Source organism: Nyctereutes procyonoides, unplaced genomic scaffold, assembly GCF_905146905.1.
Source record: "Nyctereutes procyonoides isolate TBG_1078 unplaced genomic scaffold, NYPRO_anot_genome, whole genome shotgun sequence".
Lineage (NCBI taxonomy): Eukaryota > Metazoa > Chordata > Mammalia > Carnivora > Canidae > Nyctereutes > Nyctereutes procyonoides.
Window position 1 is genome coordinate 7,627,271 of NW_026575126.1, and position 25,435 is coordinate 7,652,705.

A 25,435-nucleotide genomic window follows, 5' to 3' on the forward strand; every position below is an offset into this window, starting at 1 on the left:
CCTTTTACTACTTCTTTTATTCCCCATATGATGATTGTCCTTCTCCGATTGACTTATTTCACTCAGCATAATACCCTCTAGTTCCATCCACATCAAAGCAAATGGTGGGTTTTAGTCTTTTCTGATGGCTGAGTAATATCTCATTTTAGAGACAAGGAAACTAAGATGACCCATAGAGGTTAAATACATTGTCCACGGCTTGGTAGTGGCAAAGCTGGAACGTGAAACTAGGTATCCATACTCTCAATTCCATACTGCTCTCTGTACTGACTGAAACATGTAGGCTTGTGTTTTGTTACATGTATTGTGATTGTTTTGACAGGTATGTCATCCCACAACACCATGTATTCTTTATGAAAATATTCATCACAGGGCACCTGGATGACTCAGTTGGTTAGGTGTCTGGCTCTTGATTTCTCAGCTCAAGTCTTGATCTCAGGGTTGGGAGTTCAAGCCCTGCATTGGGCTCCATGCCCACTTAAAAATATATATATTTATATATTATATATATATAATAATATATAATATAATTTCTGACATAGGATTGTATAACTGTTTAAAAATAAATAAATGAAACCTATTTTTCTCATCATGTACAGATAAGTTCTGTAATTTTTATTGATCTCTGCTAGTACATGGTCAGCCTAGCAATGAGAAGGATAGAGAGGATAGAAATATTGAAAAAAAGTAGGATGAGAAGGCAAAAAAGAAGTAAAGGGGGTATATTGTTCAAGTAGGAATATAATGGGAAAAAATTCAGTATGCAGACAAAATTTCTAGATTCAATTTGGGAGCTTTTAATCAAGACTCTTGCCTCTTCTGATCTCTCCCAATTTTCAAATAAGGACTTGTAAGCAGATGGTGCGTTAGGCAGTTCTCATCATCGCTGCTCCCCCTCAGACCCCAGAACACAGGATGGACGGCGAGTTAAATTGTATAATAAGCAAAGTTGCTCTTGAGCGTATTCCACCTCCCTCTGGTACATCTTCCCACCATTTGGCACCCATTCCTAACCCATGCTGCTGCTACTATTCTTATCACAGAGGAAAGTGCATGTAACTCTATGTGATCCTGTTTCTGGAATATTTTCCGTTTAGAAGACACACCAGGAAATACAAAAGAAGACGACTTACACAGTGGCAATTCAGACTCAGGGGCTGGTGAGCAGAGGGGATGGATACTACCTGGATTGGGTTTATCTCTCCTTACAAATCCCCCAAAGTCAATTAAAATAAAAGTGAGAAAGTCCAGTTATCATAACGCTCTGTGAGCTCGTGGTGCTCCTGAGATGCTTCCATGTTGTAAGTTAATTTGATACTAAACAACGCCTGTATTTTTAAAAATGAAGAGTCAAAGAATTCAGAGTTCTAATTATAGCACACCAATTGCTTGGTACTGGAGAGCTATGTCAATAATATAGGACATCAGTGGAAAGTGACTACTGGCTGAAAGGCTGTACCCAGAGAGTGGTTATCAGTAGCTAAAGCGTCCGTTTCTAGAGGAGCTGGCCATGCTCCAGTATGCCAAGAGGTCTAGATGGAAGGTAGGAAGTGTAGTCTTTTTTAGAAGTTGTGCTGCACAGTTAGTTAGTTGCCAAATAACCCGGTGAGACCCTAATGTTCCTATAGGAAGAGATTAAGAGGATAGACAGTCATCTGTTTTGGATGGATTGGGTCCCTTTTGCTAAGACCAAGTACAGAGATCCAGCTTTTCATCCCGCATTCCTTTAAACCATTGAAATTTGGTCACCCCTCCCAATCAGCACTACACCTAACTACATCAGCCACTCTCCCCCCTCAGTTACTATGATTCCCATCTTCCTTTTTCCTTAAACATACCAAGCACACTTCCACATTTGTGATTTTGCCCTTTACATTTCCTCTTCCTGGAACATTTTTCTCTCATATGGTCTGTTGAACAAGTGGCATCTGTCTCCTATCACCAGAGGTAGAAGTCCAAGCCCTTCTTCCCACTGTGTCTTATTTGAATCGCCAAGAAAAACATAACACAGTCAAACACTGGGTGGAGCAATGCTTTACTCGCATAAAGAGACAGAAGAAGATCAGCTCTAATAGTGAGCCTCGGTCCTCATGGCCATTGGGTCCTTCCTGGCACCTGATTCAGAGCCATTGGACTGCATGCAACTGAAAGACCCTCTCCACTCTTGGCAGGGGACAGGTTTAGTATGGGATTGACCAGGTGTCATATAACACATATACTTCAGCAGAACAAAGGAGTACACATCGAGCCTGAACCCGGGAGAGATATCGCCACGTAAGGCAATAGCCAGGCACAGGCTGTGAGGGCTCCTTATCTCTTATTAAGGAAGTGGTCCAGGCCCAAGGCCCATTCTTAATATGGCTGAGATGAGAGTCAAAAGACTTCACAGATGACACTGCCTTTTCCAATATGTTCCACATGGCTTCTTCCTATTTCCCCACCACCACCACCACCAACCTTCTTCTCCCCACCTCACCCCCCAGCCTAGAACGTTGCTCCCCTTATCAGAGGCCTTCTGAGGCCAACCTTGATAAACATAGCCACCTCCAAATCTATAGAGAATCTTTGATTGTTTTGATAATTGCTATATCGCCAGCATCTACAACAGTGGTTGCACATAGTAGGTGTTCAATAAAAATGTGTTGAAGAGATTGGTAACACAGGCCTCACAAAGGAAAAGTCTTGTCTCATGATGCCTAGAAATCAGTAAAGGAAAACTTTCCAGATGCTTTCACAGACCAAGTCATTCACCTGCACTGCATCCAATTTACACTTAGAAACCCAACAAGTCTTTAAGAAAGTGATATGTCCAGGTAAGCAGGATAACACCATTATCATTCAGTTTCCATCAGGGCTCCAAGCAACTTTAGAAAACCCATCCTCTGATATACAGCACTAATTTGTATCTTATGGAAAATCAAATAAATTATTTTTTACCCGAAGGGAGCAGGATTATTTGATTTCAGATATTTGCCATATGGCTTCTCTTCCATACAGCATAGCTTCTAGGCTTAAGGTAGTAAAAGTGAGAGCATACCTATAAATTATTCGGAGATAATTCAAAATAAGTGTGTATCTTTGACAGATTGTCAAGTTCTTTAATGCTTTTTCCTGATAACAAGTGCTATGTTTTTTGATAAAAGTTTTCTCATTTCTCACCACACTTTATTGTTATGTGTGTGGTTTTTTGTTTTTGTTTTTGTGTTGTTTTGTTTGTTATTGTTGTTGGTTATTGTTCCCCCACAGAGTCCAGTCTGGCTCTTATCTCAGCACGGGATGGTTTACCTTCATTCTGGCCATGGATGCCTGTTATGGTATTCACGTCTACGGGATGATAAATGACACCTACTGCAAGTAAGATCACAGGAAATTATTTTTATGCATCTCCAATTCTGATATCTTGTCAAAATATCACAATTCATTTTAATACCATAAATCGGAGAAACAGATAAAGCAACAATTATTTCCTGGTGCTCTTTGCTGACATGACATTTTATTGTCAGTGCATCAAGTTGTGACTTTTAGGGGTGATAAAAAGAAAAATATTTACCACAATCTAATGTCAAATGTCAGAAGGAACATTTTTCCCTTAATCAGTGGCATATCAAGGATTTGTGGCTTGGAAATACAGAACAAGTTTAGTGGTTATTTAATTTGCAAAGCAAGTTTGTCATTTCTGCTGCTCTAATGGCTTGATGGATAGCTAGCTATGCAATGGTTCTATTTGATCATGAAGGACAAAATGTCCTGAAGCCTCAGAGAAGCTGACAGCTTAACGAGAATTCCTGGAAATTATATTTCACTACTAAATGAGTAATCCACCAGACCTTTATTTAAAATAGATATGTTTATCCACAGTATACCCTCGCTGGAGGGCTCGTTTCTAAGTATTTAATAAAACAAACCCTCCATGCGTCACCAAGGTAATGAAATATTTTTCCCTACTAACAACTTGCACAATTTAACTCAGAGAGTATTTTAATCATACGGTCAAAATGGTAACTAAGCCACAATCTCCATGATCAAATATTTCTCCCCTCACAATAAGCATAACGGAGCACAGAAGAACCAAATCCCTGACCCTGAAAAATCAGAAAGCTTCTTCAAGCTCCGCAACAGCATCAGACTAGCCAAAGTTTGCCTCCATTATCCACCATTTCCTCCTTCAAAGACAGGTATATGTTCAAATGCAATTGGTGTGATATATAAATTTTATTTGATTTATTAAAGCACTAAGAATCTGGTACATCTTCCTAAAAGCTTTTATACATAATAGCTTTTAACTGAGTTCACAGACAAGAATCATGCATGGCTTTGCAAGTAAATGCATTTACTAGGCACGTAATGGATTCTTGCAAATGAATGCTTCATTCTTCATCTCAATTCTCCTCTCCTTTTTTTTTTTTTCTTTTCTTTTTCTTTTTTAGGACAGAAGGATATAGGAAAGTCCCCTATCATTACTATGAACAAGGAAGAGATGAGTGTGATGAATATTTTCTTCATGAACATGCTCCATATGGGGGGCATAGGTTTATCACTGAAAAGAAAGTATTTGCTAAATGGGCCAAGAAACACAGGATAATATTCACACACCCAAACTGGACAGTGTCTTGATGTTAGTTTTTCTGATCTTGCCACAACACTTGACACCACCATAATACCACAACTGTGATGCTGATGATGCTGATGCGGATGATGATGACGATAAAGACAACAACAGTGATGATCAAGTTTCTGTACATTCTCAGATATGGATGGTGACTCTGCCAGTAATTTGAACTTGGGGTTTCACGGAGGGTGGGTGTGCTCTTTACATTCTTTCTGAAGGTTCAACATTACATACTGCACTTTATAATTTAACTGGAATTGAAATGAAGGCCAGTAACATGACAGCAGTGACCTAAGAAATGGGAAGATTATCTTTCAAGATAGCTGCTCAGAATTTTTGGACAGTACGTAACTCTCAAAAGCCATGGGATTTAGCCTCATGAGGCAAGGTTATTGACTCTATGGTCTCTTGAACTTGAGCAGCTCCACCATTTTGATGAATGGTTGATTGTCAGACACTGACCCAAGAAATGCTATCTGGGTACAAGCACCGTACCATAGTTACTAATTAGCCTAGAGGCAGGGAAGGAATCTCTTCCTGACAAACCATGGTCCTACAGTACCTCCTACAGCTAACGCCTCAGGCCATTTCCTAACAATGAACATATCACCGACATCCTACCAATCGGGATTCTTCAACAATTCAAACAAAATGGGCCAACTAGAAAATCTTGATGAATTTTCCCTCTCACCACTCCATTCTCACTACCCCAAACAACATAACTAAACATGTCACTAGAGTGATCTCTATTACAGCTTAGTTATTTTTGGTTGAGTCCTAAATATTTCAGAAAGCTATTTAACATGTAAGATACCAACACTGTAATAACATATACTGTGAAAGCATTCTTAAAACATAACCAAAAGGGTTTGCTAACTCTGCTTCAACATCCAACAACACAAAAATATATGCTTTTTAAAATCATGAAACAAGGAAAACAAAGCATATTTTTACATCAATTTGTATCCTACCATACTTCATAATATATATTTGTATATTCAAATTTCTACTTTATAGGCTCAGATGCATCCCTCCGTACATTACATTATCTTGTCAAGTGCCAACTGTTAGACATGGAGAGGAAATGATTCCTTGTATTAAATCTGACCAGAGCTTTTGCCTTCTAGGGGTTTATTTTCCCCTCAGTGTATCAGTTGTTATACCATAATAACAACACTAATGATGACCTTAATGTCCAAAGTGCTTTGTCATTTAAAGTTCTTATACATATGCTGTCCTATGTGATGCCCGTGACCACCCTACTGGGCAATTGCCTACACATTCTGACATCTCCTCAGCAGATGATCTGTAATTTGTTAATTGCTTTGATGCAGATCTCCAGATCTTTCCCTCTGCTAATATTTGTATAGAATAGCATTTATGTAGACTAGTAACCAAGTGATTTCAGTGCCAAATACAATATATTATATCAGGATTATGCAAAAAGTATCACAAGGATGGTCTTGGCCATAGACTAGGACACCTGTGAAGATACGTAGTTTTGATTTTTTTTTTTTTTTAATGATCTTTTTAGGTAGAGAAAAGATGAGGAAGCAGGGATAACAGTAGGGAATGAACACAGAGAAATAGTTTCCTGTCCCCACCTTGAGATGACATAGTTCTCCATACACTTGTGGCCCATTAAATATTAGAACATTGATTTGCTGAGAGAGCAGACGAGAGACCAGAAATATCCTTGCAAAGGATTCAAAAGACACAGCCAAGCCTAACCGACAGAATGCTGTGGAAGATGAAAGTGATGACACACTTCACCTCAGGAGCTCTTTGCAGCTCTAACCAGTGTGCTAAGTCCCACGATAAGTTCCCATTTGATGGGCCGTCCTGGACAAAAAGCCTCTTTGCTGCTCTCCACTGCCATTTGTATAACACCAACACTCAAGTCCGTGAAAATGGCCAAACGCCACTTCCATCGGTGGAACTGTTATCGCTGTTATTCTTCTGTTGTTTCCTCGTGTGGTTTTCAGTTCTATGTGTGTCAGGGTATTTTTTTTCTTTTTTGAGCAAATGATGGATAGAAATGCCCACTCAAAGAAAAATAAACATATGCAAATGTTAAAATTATAATACAGATTGTTTTCCCCCCTGTTGTGATATAGAAGTTCCACTTTTAAATAAAAAGGAACACTTGATTATCAGAATGCTTCAGAGAACGACACAATTTATTTAGTTTTCTGGTAAATGGAGGGTTAAATCTGTTTGTTCGTCCTTGCTCTCCTGCCTCTCCATGAAAGAGACTTTGCAGTGCCCACCATCACTCTGCGGCAGGAGGTATGGAATAAGCAGTGCTTCCTCTGGAGGGGTAAGGGTGGCCTCCCCTCCTCTCTTCTTTCCTGTGTCTTCCCCCCTTTTTTTCTTAACTAAACCCCAACCCCACTTTTTATTGTTGTTATCTCTCATCTCTTTTTTTCTAAAAGTGGGAAACAAAAAAAACAAACAAACCTTATTCTCAATTTGGAAACCTAATTGGATGATTCCCAGTGCAATCAGCATTTTGATAGAATCACGTAACTTATTTTTCTCTGCAGTCTTAATGTTCTCTGCTTCCATTTCCTGCTCTTCTTTACCTTCAGCTTCCTGATTCTAATGGAAATACAAAGTGTAATTTCTCCCATATTGAGAAATTTTTCATCTAAGATTTATGGATAGAGAAGAGAATGACAAAGGAGGAATTCAAACTTGTCACACAAATTTCTGGCCAATTTCACTGGTTCTAGTCAACTGAGAGGTTTCATCCAGCAGCTGAACATTGAAAAATTCAACTGAGCTCACTCATCACTGATGTATGTATTCCAGAAGTTAATTAACATCTGTAAAAAAAACAGACACATTTCAATTCCATCCAAGGCTCTAGGCAACTGGACTATTGAAAATGGCCACAATTTGCTGAAATCAGCATAAAAACATGCAAGCTAGAAGTAATAGGGTAAATATTACTTTTAATTCTGCAGGACTCTAGAAAAAAGGAAGGAAATTTTTTGAATTTTAGAAGGGTTTTTAAATTAATATTTGAATCCTTTCTAGGTTAGCCTAGTGATTAAGTAGTAATGATTTATATTGTTATGATGGTAAAGTGAATTAGAAAACTTCTAGACTATATCTTACCTTGCTATGAAATGTATCAAAGAAAAACCAATTTGGGAAGATGTTTGTATATATGCACAGGGTCAATTTGTGTGTGTGTGTGTGTGTGTGTGTGTGTGTAAAAGCATACCTGCAATCCTATATTTGCCAGTGATGTGTATGAATCACAGGAAACCTATTTTAGACTTCAGTGAAATTTGTTGGTTTACATTTTTAAATCCTGTTGAAAAAATAAGGCAAAAATCCAAATTAAATATCCCAATTGTAAAGAGTACATAAAATAATATTCCGTGACTGGCTCCCAGAATAAAGCTAGAGAAGCTGCTAAATCTAGACCTGAGAGCACAGTTAGAAGCCACAGTTGTTACAGATCAGACCTATAAGTACAGCGATCCGTGGTGCAGGCTCTGACGATAGCAGTTCAGCTAAAGTCACATTGAAAAACACTACATCAAGCTGCATTCACTCTGGAGTGGATGAACATTGGTCCCTTTATTCAAATAAGCCTGTCTTTGGCGTAAGCAAAACTCAGATTTGCATGATTTTTATTATATGGTTAGAGAACTGTGACCATTATGAAAAGAGGAAAGTATATAAGGAGATTGCTTTTTGAGGATTTGAAATGAATCAGCCGTTGTGGGAGCAAGAGTCTGAATTGGGGACTTTGCTGACCTTTCCAGAAGTACTCACTTCTTAGGAAAAAATATGACATTAAATTCTTCACCTGGTCATATTAATTGGATGCTAATTGAAAGCTTAGTTTTTTAAAATTTTAATAATAAGTAAGAATATTATAATCAGAAGGTTTGTTTTTTTTTTTAAACAATAAACCCATCTAACATTTAACGTGGCATGTCAAATGCAAAGAACAACTATGTTGCCCCGTGTCGGGTGTTTGCATGCCTTAGCGCAACAAATGATTTAGAGTCCCAGAGCCATGAGGGGAAAAAATGCTTTTCCCTGAACTGCGTTTTTAAAAGACAAGACCTCATAATTTTAATAGCATTCATAGACCCAATGCCTCTTCAGTGCTAGCTAGCCTTTGTAAGTATTCCAGACTTTTAGAGCTGTAAGGGGTTTAGAGACCAGCCAACCCAACTTCTCCATCTTGGAGTTGAAGACATAGATCTATAAAAGTGAAGTGACTTGCCCACGGCTGTCACACAGACTACTGGAAGTACTGAGACTCAAATTCTTATCTCAGGTCTTCTTCTCTACTACTGTTCCCACTACTTTTTTTTTTTTTTTTTTTTTTTTTTTAGCACAGAATGGTAGCTGGAAAAATGCATAAATGACTTTACTGAAAGTCTATTCCTAGAATTCAAGGGCTCCCGATAGTAATGTTGATTCTACTCATGATCAGAGAAATCTTCACACTGACGTGCAGAAACAGTCACATAATTGAAGGGACATATCCCAGTAATTGTCCATATTCTCTGTTATCTGTGTTTATTGCTAAGACTATACCACATTATGCTATCATGAAATTCTAGGCCTAATTTAAGGAATGTAAAAGTGAGTTTCTTGCTTCATTGTTGTTGAGGATGATGAAGCCACTGATACTCCTCTAAGAGCTGTTGAGCATGGAAGTTGCTTGGTGTAACCCGCATGTCCTATTGTCAAATTATCTCCAGAAATCAAGGTGTCCCAATCCTCAAACCAATTCAGCTGCCTATTAGTGAAATACCCTATCTGCACCTGCTAGTGAAACACTCCCCTTTGTTTCCGCACCTTCTCTACCACATGTGATTTCCGAGGCCAGATGCTCTTCTGGAAGGTAAATCACAGGCTCAAGCACCCCACGGGGCTTAATCACCCTGCAAGACTGAAAGAGGTTTTTCTTTACAGTCCACTCAAATGATACTGTTGGAAGCGGAGAATTTTGAAGCCATATTCACTAGGCTCTGAAAATGATTTCTTTGACTCAGAGATAGCGTATTGTTTTGTTGCTTGTTTTTGCAGAATCTTAGAGAAACCACTAGAGTAAAATTCCATGTAAATTGCTAAAGCATCAAATCAGAGCTGTCCTTGGGCATTGTAACTTTGCAGAAAACCTCACTTAGGTTTCTTTTTTTTTAAGTCGTCTACTTTTTCCCCCCTCTTTTCAGAATAAGCAGAATGTTTATGGAGTAGAAAAGCTCTTCTTTCTCCACAGACATGTTTCCTTTTGTTCATGCCTTGGAGACTTCAGAAAAATAGAAGCTCACTTTCATAAAAGTGAAGAACATCTTGACGAATAAATAGCCGACTTCCTATATCCACGTATTTGCCTATAAAGTGAGCAGTGTCTTCCGGAAAACTCCAAATGGGCATAAGCCAGGGCATTTCATGGTTCCTTGTTACCAAATCTTCAAAGTACTAATTTCCTTGTGTTTAACTTTGTTGTCATTGCTACCGAGTAAATACCCATTTCTATTACATACAGTGTATTTTATGCTTCACTCATTTTTCTGAGTTCACACAATTTTTGCTGTAGTCTCTCATTCACTTTAAAAACCTGTAATCTTCATCTATTTATAGTAGAGACTGTAAACGCAGTTTGTGCACTTGGTGAGGTTTTTTCCTAGCATCATATTGCTTTATTTATAGGCACCATGCCTTAGAATAAGGCTTACTAAATGGCAAAGGGCTACTGGCATGTTTCAGTTTGGTTTTGCTTTTACAAGATAAGTGAGGGGATGTGAACAAAGCCAGAGAGTATTTGTCATTGAAAGAAAAAAAAGCAAAGCAGGAGTGAAGGTGGGAGGCAGGGGGAGATACCCAATATACTCAGTACCCAAGGCAGAAAGGCGGCCAGGGTGACAAGAGTCGGTGTTGGCCAGCCTCCCGAATGTGTTTTGTCCACATTAACTACCTAATGCTGAGCTATATTTCCTTTCTTGCTCTTTCAGACCTGTTAGCAAGTTGGGTTAGGACATAAGTGGCTTAAAATACAAAAGTCCTCATTCTTTCGTTACTTCCCTCCTTTTCTTCCTTTCCTTTTAAATCTTTTTTCCCAGCAAACTCGGCCCTCTTAAAGTTGAACATCATAGGTGGGCGGTTTCTCATTTTACAAGTCAACTTACAGTACTCTACCAAAGCCTGTAGGTGACCCCAATTTGGATACGATCTTAAAATGAGACTCTTCTTTGGGAATCAAGTAACAATAACTGATATGCCGTGTTTATTATAGGGCTGTATACCTCATTCAGTCCCCTCAACTACTCTGTGAGGTACGTTATGTTACGACCACCAGGTCACATATAAAGAAACAGAAGCACGGAGGGGTTACGTAGCTTGTCCAAGGTGGCACAGCTAGTGATAAAATGAGGGTTTTGAACCCAGGCAGTCTGACCCAAAGTCCATACCTAGTTGGGGCAGACTACTAGGTATAAACAATGACCCCAAAAACTCAGTGACTCGACATAAGATTTCGTTAGATTCTCCTCCCCAGCCAGCTTGTCTCTAAGGATGACTCAAAGACACAGGCTCCTTCCACCACGTGGCTTTGCTCTCCTGCACCCTTGGAAACCTCTCTTTGGCCAGCTAATGGGGAAAGAGCATGGAAGATTCTGCAATGGACAGTTTTATGGATAAGTCCAGAAGTGGTGTGCAGCCCCCCGTCCACATAGCATCGGACAGGCTCTGCCATGTGGCCTGTTGAAGGTGGGCAATGCCCACCGGGTGTGCCTGGGAGCGAAAGGAACAGAGTTTGATGGATATGTAGCAGTCTCAGTCATAAAACCCTTAGTCATTATAACATATTGCCTTAAAAAACTATTCAGTTTTGTGCAACTACATGGATGAATTATGTTGATAATCCTTCTTAAGAACGCTTAAGAAAAAAAGAAAAAAAGAAGAACACTTAAGAAAAAAACTTCTCTTAACATGGATGTCAGTATCAACCACCCAAACAAAAACTAGGGAACAAAATACTGTTCTAGGCCCTATAATACCCAAAGAGAGGAAATGATTTCTCTTACCCAAAGATATAAAGACAGAAATTGGTATGCTAGCAACACTTTCGAGTGACTTAACTCTACCAACAGTAGAAGTAACATGGACTTTTAATGTCTTAATGATCTTTGGTTAACATAAGATAGATTTGTCCTTGCCTCTGATCAGCCAAGTTTGTGTGTGTGTGTGTGTGTCTCTTTCCTTTGTAAGATGTCACAAAGATCAACTTCCCTTTTCAACTTCCGTTTGGTCTTCAGGTCTATGCAATGTTGTGATGATTTTTTTTTAGTAAAAAATGAAACCTGTGGTTCTCATATCTGAAAATCTGAACAAATCTCTCTCATTCACATCCCTCCCTTTCTCCAAGCACATTGGCATATGAGCTTGTTCAAGGAAAAGGGTCCTAATATGCCCATATGTCCCTTGACCAGCACCAGGTATATTTCCCTGGGGAGAGGCCCCTTCAGCCTTTCTCTTCGGCTCCCAACATTTTTCTTTCCTTCTCAATATTTTCTATTTTTGCACATTATTTTCTTTAAGCTATCTAGAAATCCTTCTCCCTTAACACTAACAGAATTCCACATCCTAAAGTTCTTTCTCACCTAATAAGAAACTACTTACTGTCTTGGGAAAAATGCTTTGTATGTTAGCATATAAATTTTCTTAGTTTGTCCATTGAGAGAAATTAGCTGAGACTCTAAAAACGAAATAGAGAAGAGAAGCTGCCAGTGTTTACCTTCTTTCGGATCAATGTGAAACTCCTTTTAAGGGCAAGAAACTATAGCACCTGGTCGGTAAATGACATCGCTTTGAACTTCTGTGTAAGGCTTGTAACAGGTGATAATATCTGAAGGTTCTTCACAGAATTAAACTGAGGCTCTTACTACCCCTTAGCCCATGGCTAAAGCTTCTGAAAAACACAAATACGCAGTCTCTATACACACTGGCAACATCTTACACCATGCACTGTTAAGAGTTCTTGCATCTATCATGGGCAAAATATTGCAAACATACTATTTTGAAGTCACTTAAAATCTATGTAATCTTCCCAAATAATTTTCCTCCACATGCCTAAATTTCCGCAGAAGCATAACAGATACAATGCGATTCATTTAGAATGGTTTTCCATCTCTAGTGGCAGTTTTACCTCAACTTAAAATGGCTTGTCCAATGCATCTCTTGGTGATGCTGACTATAAAGGGTTTCCTCTCTAGTAGAAACAAAGGCTATACTCCATAATCTTTGATAGATAAAAAGGGCATTAACTTTGAATGAGGACATTAATGTCATGCAAATGGATCTGTGGATCATGCAGAGCTGTGAGTGGCTGTTCAATATGGAACAATATAAAAAGGGGGGAAAAAGCATTCAACAACACAAACATATGGGTTCAATAAAACCAAATGAAATTTGACAGGAACAAATGTAAAGCAGGGCACTTAGCATAGAAAAAGACAAGAGCATGACTTAACAGCAGTACTCATGAAAAATATCTGGAGGTTTTAGAATATTCTAATATTCATAGCAATTTAAATGGTTACTGTGACCTAAGACTCGGAAGAGTCTAAGAGGAGACAGCAAGGTGTAGAATTGATCAGACCACTTCTGGAAGTATTTTTTTTTAAGATTTTATTTATTTATTCATGAGATACACACACAGAGAGAGAGAGAGAGAGAGAGAGAGAGAGAGAGAGAGAGAGGCAGAGACACAGGCAGAGGGAGAAGCAGGCTCCATGCAGGGATCCCGACGTGGGATTCGATCCCGGGTCTCCAGGATCACACCCTGGGCTGAAGGCAGCGCTAAACCGCTGAACCACCTGGGCTGCACTGGAAGTATTTTTAAAAACCTGTTTTTTCGCCTTAATAAGAAATTGCAACCATTTTCCCGATGTTACTAAATCATCCTAAAACATGTTTAATTGCTATATTGTGCCATAATGTATTTAACCATGCCTCCATTATTTTTCACTATATGATGAACAGGCCTTTTTGTGAATTTTTGAACAGTTCCCTGATTTTTTTTTTCTTTTATTGTACCAACGTACAGAGCTGCCTGCTTCCCGGCACCCTTGTCAAAAATAGTTTTTTTTTCCATTTTTGCCAATTTTACATATACTAAAAATGTCATCTTGCTTTAATTAGCATCCAGTTGATTATGAAAATTAAACATTTTTGCATATTTTTGGAAACTTATATTTCTTCTTTCATGAATTAGTTGTTCCAATATTTTGCCCATTTCTTATTGCAGAAGTCACAATACTTTAAAGATAGAGACAAATGAGAATTCATTCAAAAGAAAGGGGACAAGTGAAGAGCAATCAGGATGAGAAAACTGGAAGTCATGTTGCACCTGAGATTAGAGACATTTAGCTAGTTTGATAGAAGGTTTTAAGAAGAACTCAATTCAAACATTTGAAAAGCATCAATGCAGGTACAAAATTAGTTTCAAATTCTGTGGCTCCATTGCACAGAACTACAGCCAGTGTGTGAAATTTCAGATTTTATCTCAGGATGTTCAGAAAAATCCAAAATTAGAGTGTAGGTTTTTAGAATGAGTAAATTTGTGTGAATTATTCACAGATCAGACTACCTACTTGTTCAGTATTTCATGAGATTAGATAGAAAATTGGATTCCTTGGTCCCCAAGGTCCCCTCCAAAGCATATGTTTTGTGAAATGGGATACAACCCCACATGGCAAAGCAAGATTTGACACAGAAACTCTGAAAAAATAAGCCTAAAATTGAATTTGGGGGCTCCTTGCCTTAGCAGCAGCATATTCAAATACCATCTCTCTCTCTCTCTCTCTCTCTCTCTCTCTCTCTTTAAAGATTTTATTTATTCATGAAAGACACAGAGAGAGAGGCAGAGACACAGACAAAGGGAGAAACAGACTCCCCGAGGGGAACCCAATGTGGGACTCGATTCCAGGACCCTGGGATCATGACCTGAGCCAAAGGCAGATGCTCAACCACCCAGGTGCCCCGGATACCATCTTTTAAAACACGTTATTTCTAATGATAGAAAATTCCACCAAATTCATGTTCAGAGTTGGTTCCCAAATGTTGGGAGTACATTCCATTGCTGGTGGTGCACACATGTACACACCATAATCACCAACCTCAACTCTACTACTGAATATCACTTACTTCATCCTTGAAATGCTTCACAAGGAGCTATAACTTCCTTTGCTTCCAGTGGGGAAAATTTGCTCACATTTCACACATCCATATTTTTATATACTTGCTATTGTGCTAGGTCTTTGAAATGTAATGACTCAAGAAAATTACTTTTGATATCATAGCATTCCTCATGCTGGTAATTTATGATAATAGATGTCACTGTAGATTTAAGAGTCATTTATATTGCCCACCTTTTCCTATTTCTGCTAGATTAAATAAATTCCTCATATTGAGTTTAGCTGCATTTTTCAGGTTTCTAGTCCGTATCACTCACTTTCAGTGTATTTATAATCCTTTTATCTGGTCTTTGTAGTTTCAAAAATGGTGCCTTGGATATTTTACGTTTTGAGCAATCAATGCCCTTTTCAAATTGCCCTCTTAAGGTTTTTGTAAAATAATATTCTCTATAATACAACTTTAAATTACCTGTCTTTTCCTTTACTAGACTTAATCCAAGAAGACTAATTGAACATTAAGTATTTTAATCATCCCACACTGTCAAACCTGTCTTCTCATTACTGAGAATTGGATAGGCCATGAGCTTAATTGTGTTCCTGGCAATATAAGTAGATTGGAAGCCTGCTAATATGATTAGTATATAACTATAGAATTAGTCCTGGTATTTATTAATATCTTTGCGAAAATATTATTTTAACAGATATATATTGAATATAACCAAACTCATGGTACTTCATTAGTGCTTTGGAAAGTACAGAGATGAGTAGGCTATGGTACTTATCTATATGGAGCTTACAAAAAAACTTAGAAAACTAAATCAAAATTCCAAATAACTACAAGATAACCCAGAACAAGTCAATGGCCACAAAAATGATTGAAATGAAAATGTTGCATATGACACAGAAGTAAAAGAAGTCTAAGGAAATGATTTAAATATAAAAATTGTCATTCCATTCCATTACATTATATGTGCAAGTAAGTGTTCAAATATATCTATAGGGTGATTCAAACAATCAGGATGAAACATCACAAGGTGGATCTCAGGAATTGCATCTTCAGTTTCTATTAACAATGCCTTATAAAAATTATTAATACAGGAGACAGTCACCAAGACATAAAGACACTTTCATCTAACGCAAATGAGGCTTTCTGACAGCCGCATCTTGTTCAGGAAGAGCAATGTTTGTTGGAAAATTTAGGAGTTATTTTTGAAAAGTGAAAAAAGTGAAATGAAAATGCCCATAGTATAGTAAAATGCTAAAACCTCTTCTCCTGTCTGCCCTGAAATCTGCTAGTGGACCCCAGAGTTCAGTCAAGGCTCTGGTACTATTTTTAAATGTATTCATTGAACAAACAGTACCTTTCAAAGACATTTCAAAGATAGCTGTGAATTCAAATAACATAGGATGTGGAACTGATGTAGGTGTAAATATGGATTCGTTTTATCCCCTTTATCCATATAGATCAATTAGTCTTGCATTATTATTCTTGATATGCATTCACTCTCAGCTTTAGGAGTTACCATGAATGTGGATTACCCTGATTATGCTTTTTCTTATAATCGTTTCATCTATACTTAGCTACTGAGCTTAAATGACAATTTTCTAATGTAATGCTTACTATATGCATCTAACTGGAGACTTAAGTAGAGCTAAGAAACAGTCTGGGAAAGTCAAAATCATAATATGCACCTGTCCTGACTTTCACTCGTTGTCTACAACATCCAAAGAATATCTAATAGAGAGTCACACTTCCTTGATTAAATGGCTTTCATGAGTTGATTAACCTACTTATGTCTTTGTGGAAGTGACCTACTTCAGGAAAAAGTATGGTCCTATGTGGTAGGTGAGTTCTGGGTGGAGAATGAGTAAAGGGAGAAGTGACAGCTAGCTGTAAGATTTATACCTTCCATGTCTCTTTTCAATCTTTGCAGAAATTTTAGGTTATTTCCAAAACATTCTTCTCTTTTATATATTCAGTTAGCAGGGCTACCCAAGTGATCTCATAAGCTATAGCTATTTAATTCAAAAAGAGATCCACATTTACTTGGTCAATAGATTTTTATAAAGATGCCAAAGTTATTCAATGGAAAAAAGGATAGACTTATCAGTATATGGTGCCAAATAACCGGATATCTATATGGAAAAAAAATTTGAATTTCAGCCCTTACCTCACACCACACAGAAAGATTAACCTAAGAGATACGATTGATCTAAACATAATAAAAATTCTAGAAGAAAACAAAGTAAAGAATCTTCATGACTTTGGATTAGACAAAAATTTCCTTGAATACAAAAGACAAAAATCATAAAAGTACTATCAAATGGAGATATAATCAAATTAAAAATGTTTCAAAAGACACTGTTAAGAAAATGAAAATATAAGTCACAGACAGAAGAAAATATTTGCAATACACACAGCCAGCAAAGGATTTGTATCCTGAATATATAAAAAACATTTGCAACTCAATAATAAAAAGATAAACATTTCAATTCAATTTAAAATGGGCAACCAATTTGAACATATGTTTCACAAGGGAAGATCTACCAATGGACAATAAACACACGAAAAGATCCTGAACATCACAGTAAACAGGAAATAAAATGGAACACTACTAGGCATAAGGGACTTATTTGGTGAAAATTTTCAACACAGTTCCCACCTTTATGGAAGTTTATTGGGTAGTGAGAAACACAGAGAAGTGAATAGGCATTCATAAACAATGGGATAGTGCTGGAAAAGGAAAAATACAGGTGCTTTGGAGGTGATGACAGAAGAAATCCTAACCAGACAAGAAGTTGGAAAGGGTTTTATCAAGACAGACTTCCTGGTAAAAGGGAATTTAAGCTGAGATCAGAAAAATGAGTGGAAGCAAATTGAGCAAAGGAGGTATGAAGAAGATAAGCATGGACAAGGAACAATATAGTGTAGAAAATCATGAAAAGAGAAAGCACAATAACTTCAAAAATCTAGAAGTTTACTTACTATGGTTGGCTGGAGGAAAACCACAGGAGTGAGAAGTCAAAAGTGGTGGTTAGGGATAAATAAGCGACTTAATAGGTCTTATAGACTGTCATCAGGAATTTTAACCTTACTATAAGAGCAATGCATGGAAAGCATAGAAAGTTTTTAAACAAAGACATATATCTGCCTTGCTTTTTAAAAGGATTACAGAAGACATTGAAATGAAGTTTTACATATGAAGCTCAAGAAAAAGATTTAGTCTAAATATATAAATTTGGGAGTTATCTGTGTAGTAGAGAATAGGATGTGATAAGTTCTATGATAAAAAAAATATGTACAGAATATCATAAAGGCCTAAAGATCATCTATATTAATTATTTATTGTTGTGTAACAAATCACCACCAACTTAGTTACTTCAAACAGCACACATTTATTATTTCACCATTTCTGTGAGTAAGGAAAGCAGGCATGGCTTATCTGGGACCTATTCTGTAGAGTTTCTCACAAAGTTGCTATTAAAGGTTGATACCCCATCTGAAAGTTCAGCTGGGGAAGGATCCACTTCCAAGCTCCTGTGGCTGTTGGCTAGATTCTGTTCCTTGAGGGCTGTAAAATTGTTCCTTGCCATGTGGACCTCTCTGTGGGGCAGCTCACCAACATGGCAGCTTGCTTTTTTATCAAAGTCACAACAGTCTGCTAGCAAGATAAAATTATAATCACTTGTAATTTAATCATGAACATGACATCACCTCAATGTTGAGGTATTCTATTGGTGGGGACCAAGCTCTTAAAGAGGAGGGGATTACATAAAGCCATGAACTAATAGTCAGGATCATTATGGAGTACCCACAATCTACCTACCTCTCCATCTCTACCTACAAGAGGTAAAAAAGCTTCCACATGAAAGTGATGCATGAATATGAAGGAAGATATGTGAATTCTAAATAGTAAAAGGAAAAGCCAGATTGATGACATCTCAGTTTCTCATTTTGGTGTTAAAATTTCCACATTTTCCTATGTCAGGATTCACCATGGATCAAATTGACCAACATATCCACAGTTGTAATAAATCTAGTATATAACTTGAAAGAATGAATACAACTAAAAATAACCCCATGGAGTTGCCTTTATAAAAAAAAAATCAAGAAAAAGACAGGGAGGGACACCTGGGTGGCTCAGTGGTTTAGCATCTGCCTTTGGCTCAGGGTATGATTCTGGGGTTCCAGGATGGAGTTCGCATCAGGCTCTCTGTGGGAGCCTGCTTCTCCCTCTGCCTGTGTCTCTGCCTTTCTCACTGTGTCTCTCATGAATAAATAAATAAAATCTTTTTAAAAAAAGAAAAGGAAGGGGAAAGTTGTCAAGAAGTTAGCATGTTTATAAATGTACAAATGAATGGAGAAAAGACTAGTACACATTTAGAGTGGTGTTCTGGTGGAAAAAAGAAGCATAGCAGGATTCATAGGTATAAATGAAAGAGTATTAATTCAGTCAATATCAAGAACTGAGGAACTAAAATCTGTTTCTAAATATGCTTGTTTATTCAGGAACAAACACATTGGGAATAGAGAATCCCAGACATATTGGCACCAGATAGGCTCTGAGATGATGGAAAGAGGACAGAAACGGTGAAAAATGCAGTCAAGTTTTTAAAATTGATGTGATGTTAGGAATACTGTTTCCAAAAATGCATGAGCCACATGCTAGAAAAAAGAAAAAAAGAATGGAAATCACATTTTTATTTAGGGTGAAACATGCATCATAAAAGTGTATAGAGGAGAAATTGCAATATCTCAAAATAAAAACCCAAAAGACAAAAGTATCTTTTCTATTTGATATTCTGAATGAACAATATTCATTTATAATTTATTCGTTTAATAAATATTTACTAAGTGACAGCTGAAAGTTTAAGTAAAAACAGTTTGGAACTTTTCTTTAAGTTGGAAACTATATAATATTTCAAATTAACACTCAGACCTGGTGCTAGGTTATCTGTATCACAGCTGGAATGTGGCAAAGGAATGGAGAAAAAATAAAATAAAGAGCTTTCAGATCTACACCACCCGTGGCTAAAATGAAGTTGATATTTTGTCTCTGGCTCTAATGACAGAAAATATTCCTGACTTGGAGACACAAAGTGACAATTCAGAACTCTCAATAGAAAGAAAAAAGTTAAATTTGGAATATATTCTAAGTAATAATTTCAGAAACTTTTTTGATTGTGATCTTTCTCAATGGAAAGACTTAGTGGATGATACAGCTATGGAGTTGGTTAAAAAAATAAGATACCCAACCAGAAGACAAGCAAGTAATCTCAGGTGTAATATTTGAGTCTCTTATTGTACTCTATGTTAATGCTTAGTAGCTGTTATTTTTCTTTTGCCAACGCAGATTGTTTTATTTTTCCTCTTTCTTCATCTAGTAACAAACTATGATCATCAAGGTGAGCCTCTAATCCATGATGGGACAAACTTTGGATCATATCATCTTGCCCATAGTGATTGGTAGAATGGGTATCTACCCCACCAAAGTCATATCAGATCTTATTCCTGTGACTAAAGCATAAATTCTGGAAGAGACGAATTGACTCTTCCCAGTGATGTTGCTATGAAGGTTTACTAGTAACCTATTTGGCCAATAGGGATCTTCCTTTCACTTGGAAAAATACCCAAGCTGCATAGAAGTGAAGAGACAAAAAGTAGCTGGTGATACTTTGAACCCTCAAAAAATCATGAATAATGCTTATTTTGTATGTTTTTCTCAATTGTGTGAGCAAATAAATGCCTCTTTTCTTTTTTGTTTCATAAAAACTAAGAATTCAATTGAATTTTTTCTATTTTACTTGTCAAAAGAATCTAGACTAATAAAATTGACCTACATGTTTTGAAATATATTGTCTACTATATTGCACTTATTAAATAAAAAGTGATTTGTTTTATATTTTTAAAAACTGGGAAATTTTCTAAATTTCTAATCAGGATGAAAAAACTAGAATTACTAATTGAGTTGATAGACTTCCAACCAAAGGAAAACAAATGTAATGCTTTGCTAACTTTTGGAAACTAATCAAAGGTAAACATAAGACTTCTGTGAAGTTTTGCAAAATATGTCATAGACTTGAGACCTATATGTCTATCCCCAGAGCACCCTAGATTCCAGAGACTTCGGTGTGGAAACTATGCTCTCTGGGACAAATCTTTCTTAACACTTACAACATAATAATGTAACTCATGGCTTGCATGCCTTTCTCCCCTATTAAGATTTTTAATCTTAAGACATTAAGATTTTTGAAGGTAAGAATAGTGGTGTCGAAACTGCTAGGTGTTCCTTAGTATATTTTTCCATTCTTCTGTCATGACAAAGCCTCTAGGTTTTGGCTGTGCATTTAGTCATTCATCTTTGCAGCTGAGTATGGTCATATTATTAAGTTCTGATCAGTGAGATGTGAACCTCTGTGCTGTGTAAGCTTGAGGCTACAACCTTCTTTCAAAATGGCTGATAGTTTTCTGATTCCATTTAAGGAGTGAGCATCCTATCTCTCACTGCTTACAGCTGAAATCCCTAGTCAAAAAATAAAGAACTGTCTGAGAACTCTGAAAAGTAAGTAATACCAGCCAGACTGGCGATAGAAACAAAAATGTGAAGAATATCCCATTCAGCAGTGAATGCATTGTCTGTTTTTCCTCTCATATCCCCTGGATCACAGCACTCTAGGTATTCTGAGAAGAGTGTGTATATGCATGCATACATGGACAGAAAAATCTCCCAAGGGCACCTGCGGGGTTCAGGTGGTTAAGTGTCCAACTCTTGATTTCAGCTCAGTCCATGATCTTAGGGTCCTAAGATCAAGCCTCAGTTAAGCTCCACACTGGACATGGAGCCTGTTTAAGATTCTCTCTCCTTCTCTCTTTGCCCCCTGCCCCCGCACTTGCTCAGGAACACACCCACACACACTCTCTTTCTCTCTCGAAAGAAAGAAAAGGAAAGGAAAGGAAAGAAAAGAAAAGAAAAGAAAAGAAAAGAAAAAAAGAAAAGAAAAGAAAAGAAAAGAAAAGAAAGAAAAAAAAGAAAGAAAGAAAGAAAAGAAAGAAAGAAAGAAAGAAAGAAAGAAAGAAAGAAAGAAAGAAAGAAAGAAAGAAATTTCTCTTTCCCTACAAAGTTCTCTCTCCAACAAGAGACTCATTTTGAATTAACTTGTGTTTTGCTTGAGGAATGGATCTAGGTTTTTTGTTTCGTTTTGCTTAGTGATATCCAATTATTCTTAGTGATCTTGAATCAAGCAAAGAGTTCTTATATATATGACACCAAAAGCACAATTCACAAAAGAAAAAATTGAAAAATCGGACTTCATAAAAATTGAAAATGTTTCTAGGCAAAAAACACTCTTGAGAGAATAAAAAAGAGCTACAGCATGGGGAAAATATTTGCCTATCACATATCTAACAAAGGATTTTTATACAGAACTGTCCTAGTCAGCTTGGGTTGCTATAACAAAACACCACAAACAGATTGGCTTAAACACAGATTTACTTCTCACATTTGTGAAGGCTGGGAAGTCCGGGAGCAAGATGCTGGCCAATTTGGTGCCTGGTGAGAGGCCTCCTGCTGGATTGCAGATGACTGTCTTCTTGCTGTGTGCTCACATAGTGGATGAAGGGAGAGACAAAGAGAGCAAGAAGGAGATGCCCTCAGTGGTTTCTTCTCTATAAGGGCACTCACTAATCATCTCAAAAACCCCACCCTCATGGTCTCATCTAAATCTGGTTGCCTCCCAAAGGCTCCATCTCCTACTACCATCACATTGATTTAGAGCTTCAACATATAAATTTGGGGACATGAACATTCAATCTATAACAAGACTACATAAAGACTTCTCAAATCTCAATAATGGAAAACAAAACAACCCAATATAAAAATGGACAATAGAATTGGGCAGTCAGGATTCTGAGGGAGGTAAGTCCTTTTTCCTAAGGCCTTTGAATGGATGAGGCATATTATAGAGAATAATCTGCTTTATTCAAAGCTTACTGATTTTAATGTTAATCTCATCCTAAAAATATCTTCATAGCAATATTCAAATGTGTTTGACCAAATGTTTGGATACTGTGGCCTAACCAAGTAGACATATAAAATTAGCCACCTTAAAAAAAAAATAGCCACCTAGAGACATTCCACGAATGAAAATATACGGATTGAAATAACTACTTGAAACAATGGTCAGCACTATTAGTCATTAGGGGAATACAAATTAAAACTATATGATATACCACCACATACATACCTATTAGAATGGCTTTAAAACAAAACAAAACAAAACAAACAAAAAAAGCAAAGCAATAAAAACAACAAAATATCACAATATTACATGCTGATGAGGATGTGTAGCAATCTGAATGCTCACACATTGGGGAAAAGAATGTAAAATGGGACAGCCACACTGGAAACAGGGTTTCTTATGGTGTTAAGCATATACTTACCCTATGACCCAGCAATCCTACTCTGATGCTAAAAACAAAAATCTATGAGTATATCACTATTATTCATAATCACCCAAACTGAAAATGGCCAAAGTGTCCTTCAACAAGTGATTGGATTAATTGCAGTACACCCACACTGTGAAATATTACTTGGCAATTTAAAAAAAAGTATGAACACAATATTAATGAATCTCAAGTGCATTAAGCTATGTGAAAGAAGCCAGAACAAAAACTTACTACGTGATTCCATTTTTTAAAAAGATTTTATTTATTTATTTATTCATGAGAGACACAGAGAGAGAGGCAGAGACACAGGCAGAGGGAGAAGCAGGCTCCATGCAGGGAGCCCGATGTGGGTCTTGATCCCAGGACCCCAAGATCATGCCCTGGGCTGAAGGCAGATGCTCAACCACTGAGCCACCCAGGCATCCCCATGACTCCATTTATATGACATTCTTTAAAAGGCAAAAGTATAGGGATAGAGAATAAATCACTGGTTTCCAAGGGTTGAGTTTGTCAATGGGTGGGTGTTGACTACAAAGGAGTAGTATGAAGGAATTTGGGGGGCTGAGAAAGCTGTTTTGTGTCCTTTTTGTGGTGGTAGTTACACAAATCTATGTATGTTTTAAAACTCGAAACTGTACACAGAAGTTATTTTTTTGTATGTAAACAAAAATGATAATAATGAAGTTTTCCTATCCTTTGTCCCCTCTACTTTATCTGAGAACATGAATGTGAACTTGGACTATGACAACATAAATGGTGAAAATTACCTGGAAATCAGTAACATACTATCCCTGTCCTGCTAAGGGTATTATTTGAAGATTTTCTATTAGTAGCAAACTGTTCTGAATAATAACCAATATCATTCATTTATGATTCCCCAAGAATCTAGTAACATGTACATATTCAATAAATAACTGCCAAACAAAGATTAACAAAATGTTATCACTTATTTATCAAAAGATTTTATTCCTCAGTTTGGCCAGTTATAAAATATTTCACTGAGGAGTTGAACGAGAAGTGTTTACCATGATCATGATCTTCCTTCGGTAAAAGGAAGAATTTGGTTGAGCCCATCTTGGATAAATCAGTCATTATATTTATGGATTCACCACATCAAATAATCCACTCAACTGGTTTAAGACCATTCAATCTAAAGCAGTCTGACTCTCTCCTGGCTGAGGTTCCAGGACTGACTGGTCAGCCGTGAATTGACATGGGGAGGGAACCCTCTGCTGAACCTGATTACTGTCTCACATTCCCCCATGGAGACTTCCCCTGTGTAAATTTTCCTGGAGTGTACAACTCAGATAAAAACTCCAGTTTTAGGATCAGTGAGTTCCCACATACTCTTATCTGTTGGAATCTTAGAATTCCTTTTAACATTTACAAAACTAGGCAAAAATTCAGAGGCGCTTTTATTTTGAAATATCCTTTGCCAAATTCTGCAAACCTAACTTACTGTCTTCCTGTGACTTAAGTTTCAAGCACCTCAGATCTAAAAATTAAGCAAGTTTGGTAGCAATCGGAACCTACCTTTCAACAATTTCCTTGAAATTCATTTGTTCATTCAATAAATATATTTTCCACCATAAGGTTTAAATCTGGAATTTGAAAGCTAGCTTTGGTTTCATTCTGTCTAGACTATCTACTCTCTTTGTCATATCACACACACACACACACACACACACACACACACACCCCTACCTGCTTCTCCATTTGGAGGTCAAGTATTCTATTTAATACTTTCATATGCTCATCTGCATCTATCCAGCCCTAGTATTTACATGGCATTTAGCTCATGGTAAACACTAAATATATTTCTTAAATAAATAACAAAAACTATAATTCAAAAAAGTACAAAAAAAGTATGGCTATGGCAAGTAATCGAAGAAAAGGAAGAAGGAAGTAGACAGACATTTTTAGCAACACATTTATCAGTTGCTTGCTCCTTGCTGGGCCTTTGGTCTCTGCATTTATGGTTCCTCTGGTGCCATAGCTGCCCCTGGACTCTAGAGATTAAATCTCTTGTCTGCAATGGATCAAAACCTGATTATGGTTTTGGATCAAAATCAGAAGAGCACTTTGAAGCCTTAAGGCTTCTGAATTCTGACAACACGAGGATATTGGTTCAAAGTGTCACTAGCTGAACACCTATTTTGTGTAAAATGAATAAATCCTGGGGAGTTAAAGGTTTTTAGAATTTCT

The 25,435-nt window shown here is 37.2% G+C and overlaps 1 protein-coding gene across 3 annotated transcripts in view; it reads left to right on the plus strand.

The window, feature by feature from the left end:
• Positions 1-6,759, plus strand: part of ST6GALNAC3 (ST6 N-acetylgalactosaminide alpha-2,6-sialyltransferase 3) — a 509,644-nt gene extending 502,885 nt beyond the window's left edge. For all 3 annotated transcript variants that reach the window (XM_055341433.1, XM_055341430.1, XM_055341434.1), the window contains 2 exons: positions 3,247-3,354; positions 4,428-6,759. In XM_055341433.1, coding sequence (XP_055197408.1) covers positions 3,247-3,354; positions 4,428-4,614 — 295 coding nt within the window. In that variant the 3' untranslated portion in view covers positions 4,615-6,759. The remainder of the gene's footprint in view (positions 1-3,246; positions 3,355-4,427) is intronic.
• Positions 6,760-25,435: the final 18,676 nt, after the last annotated feature.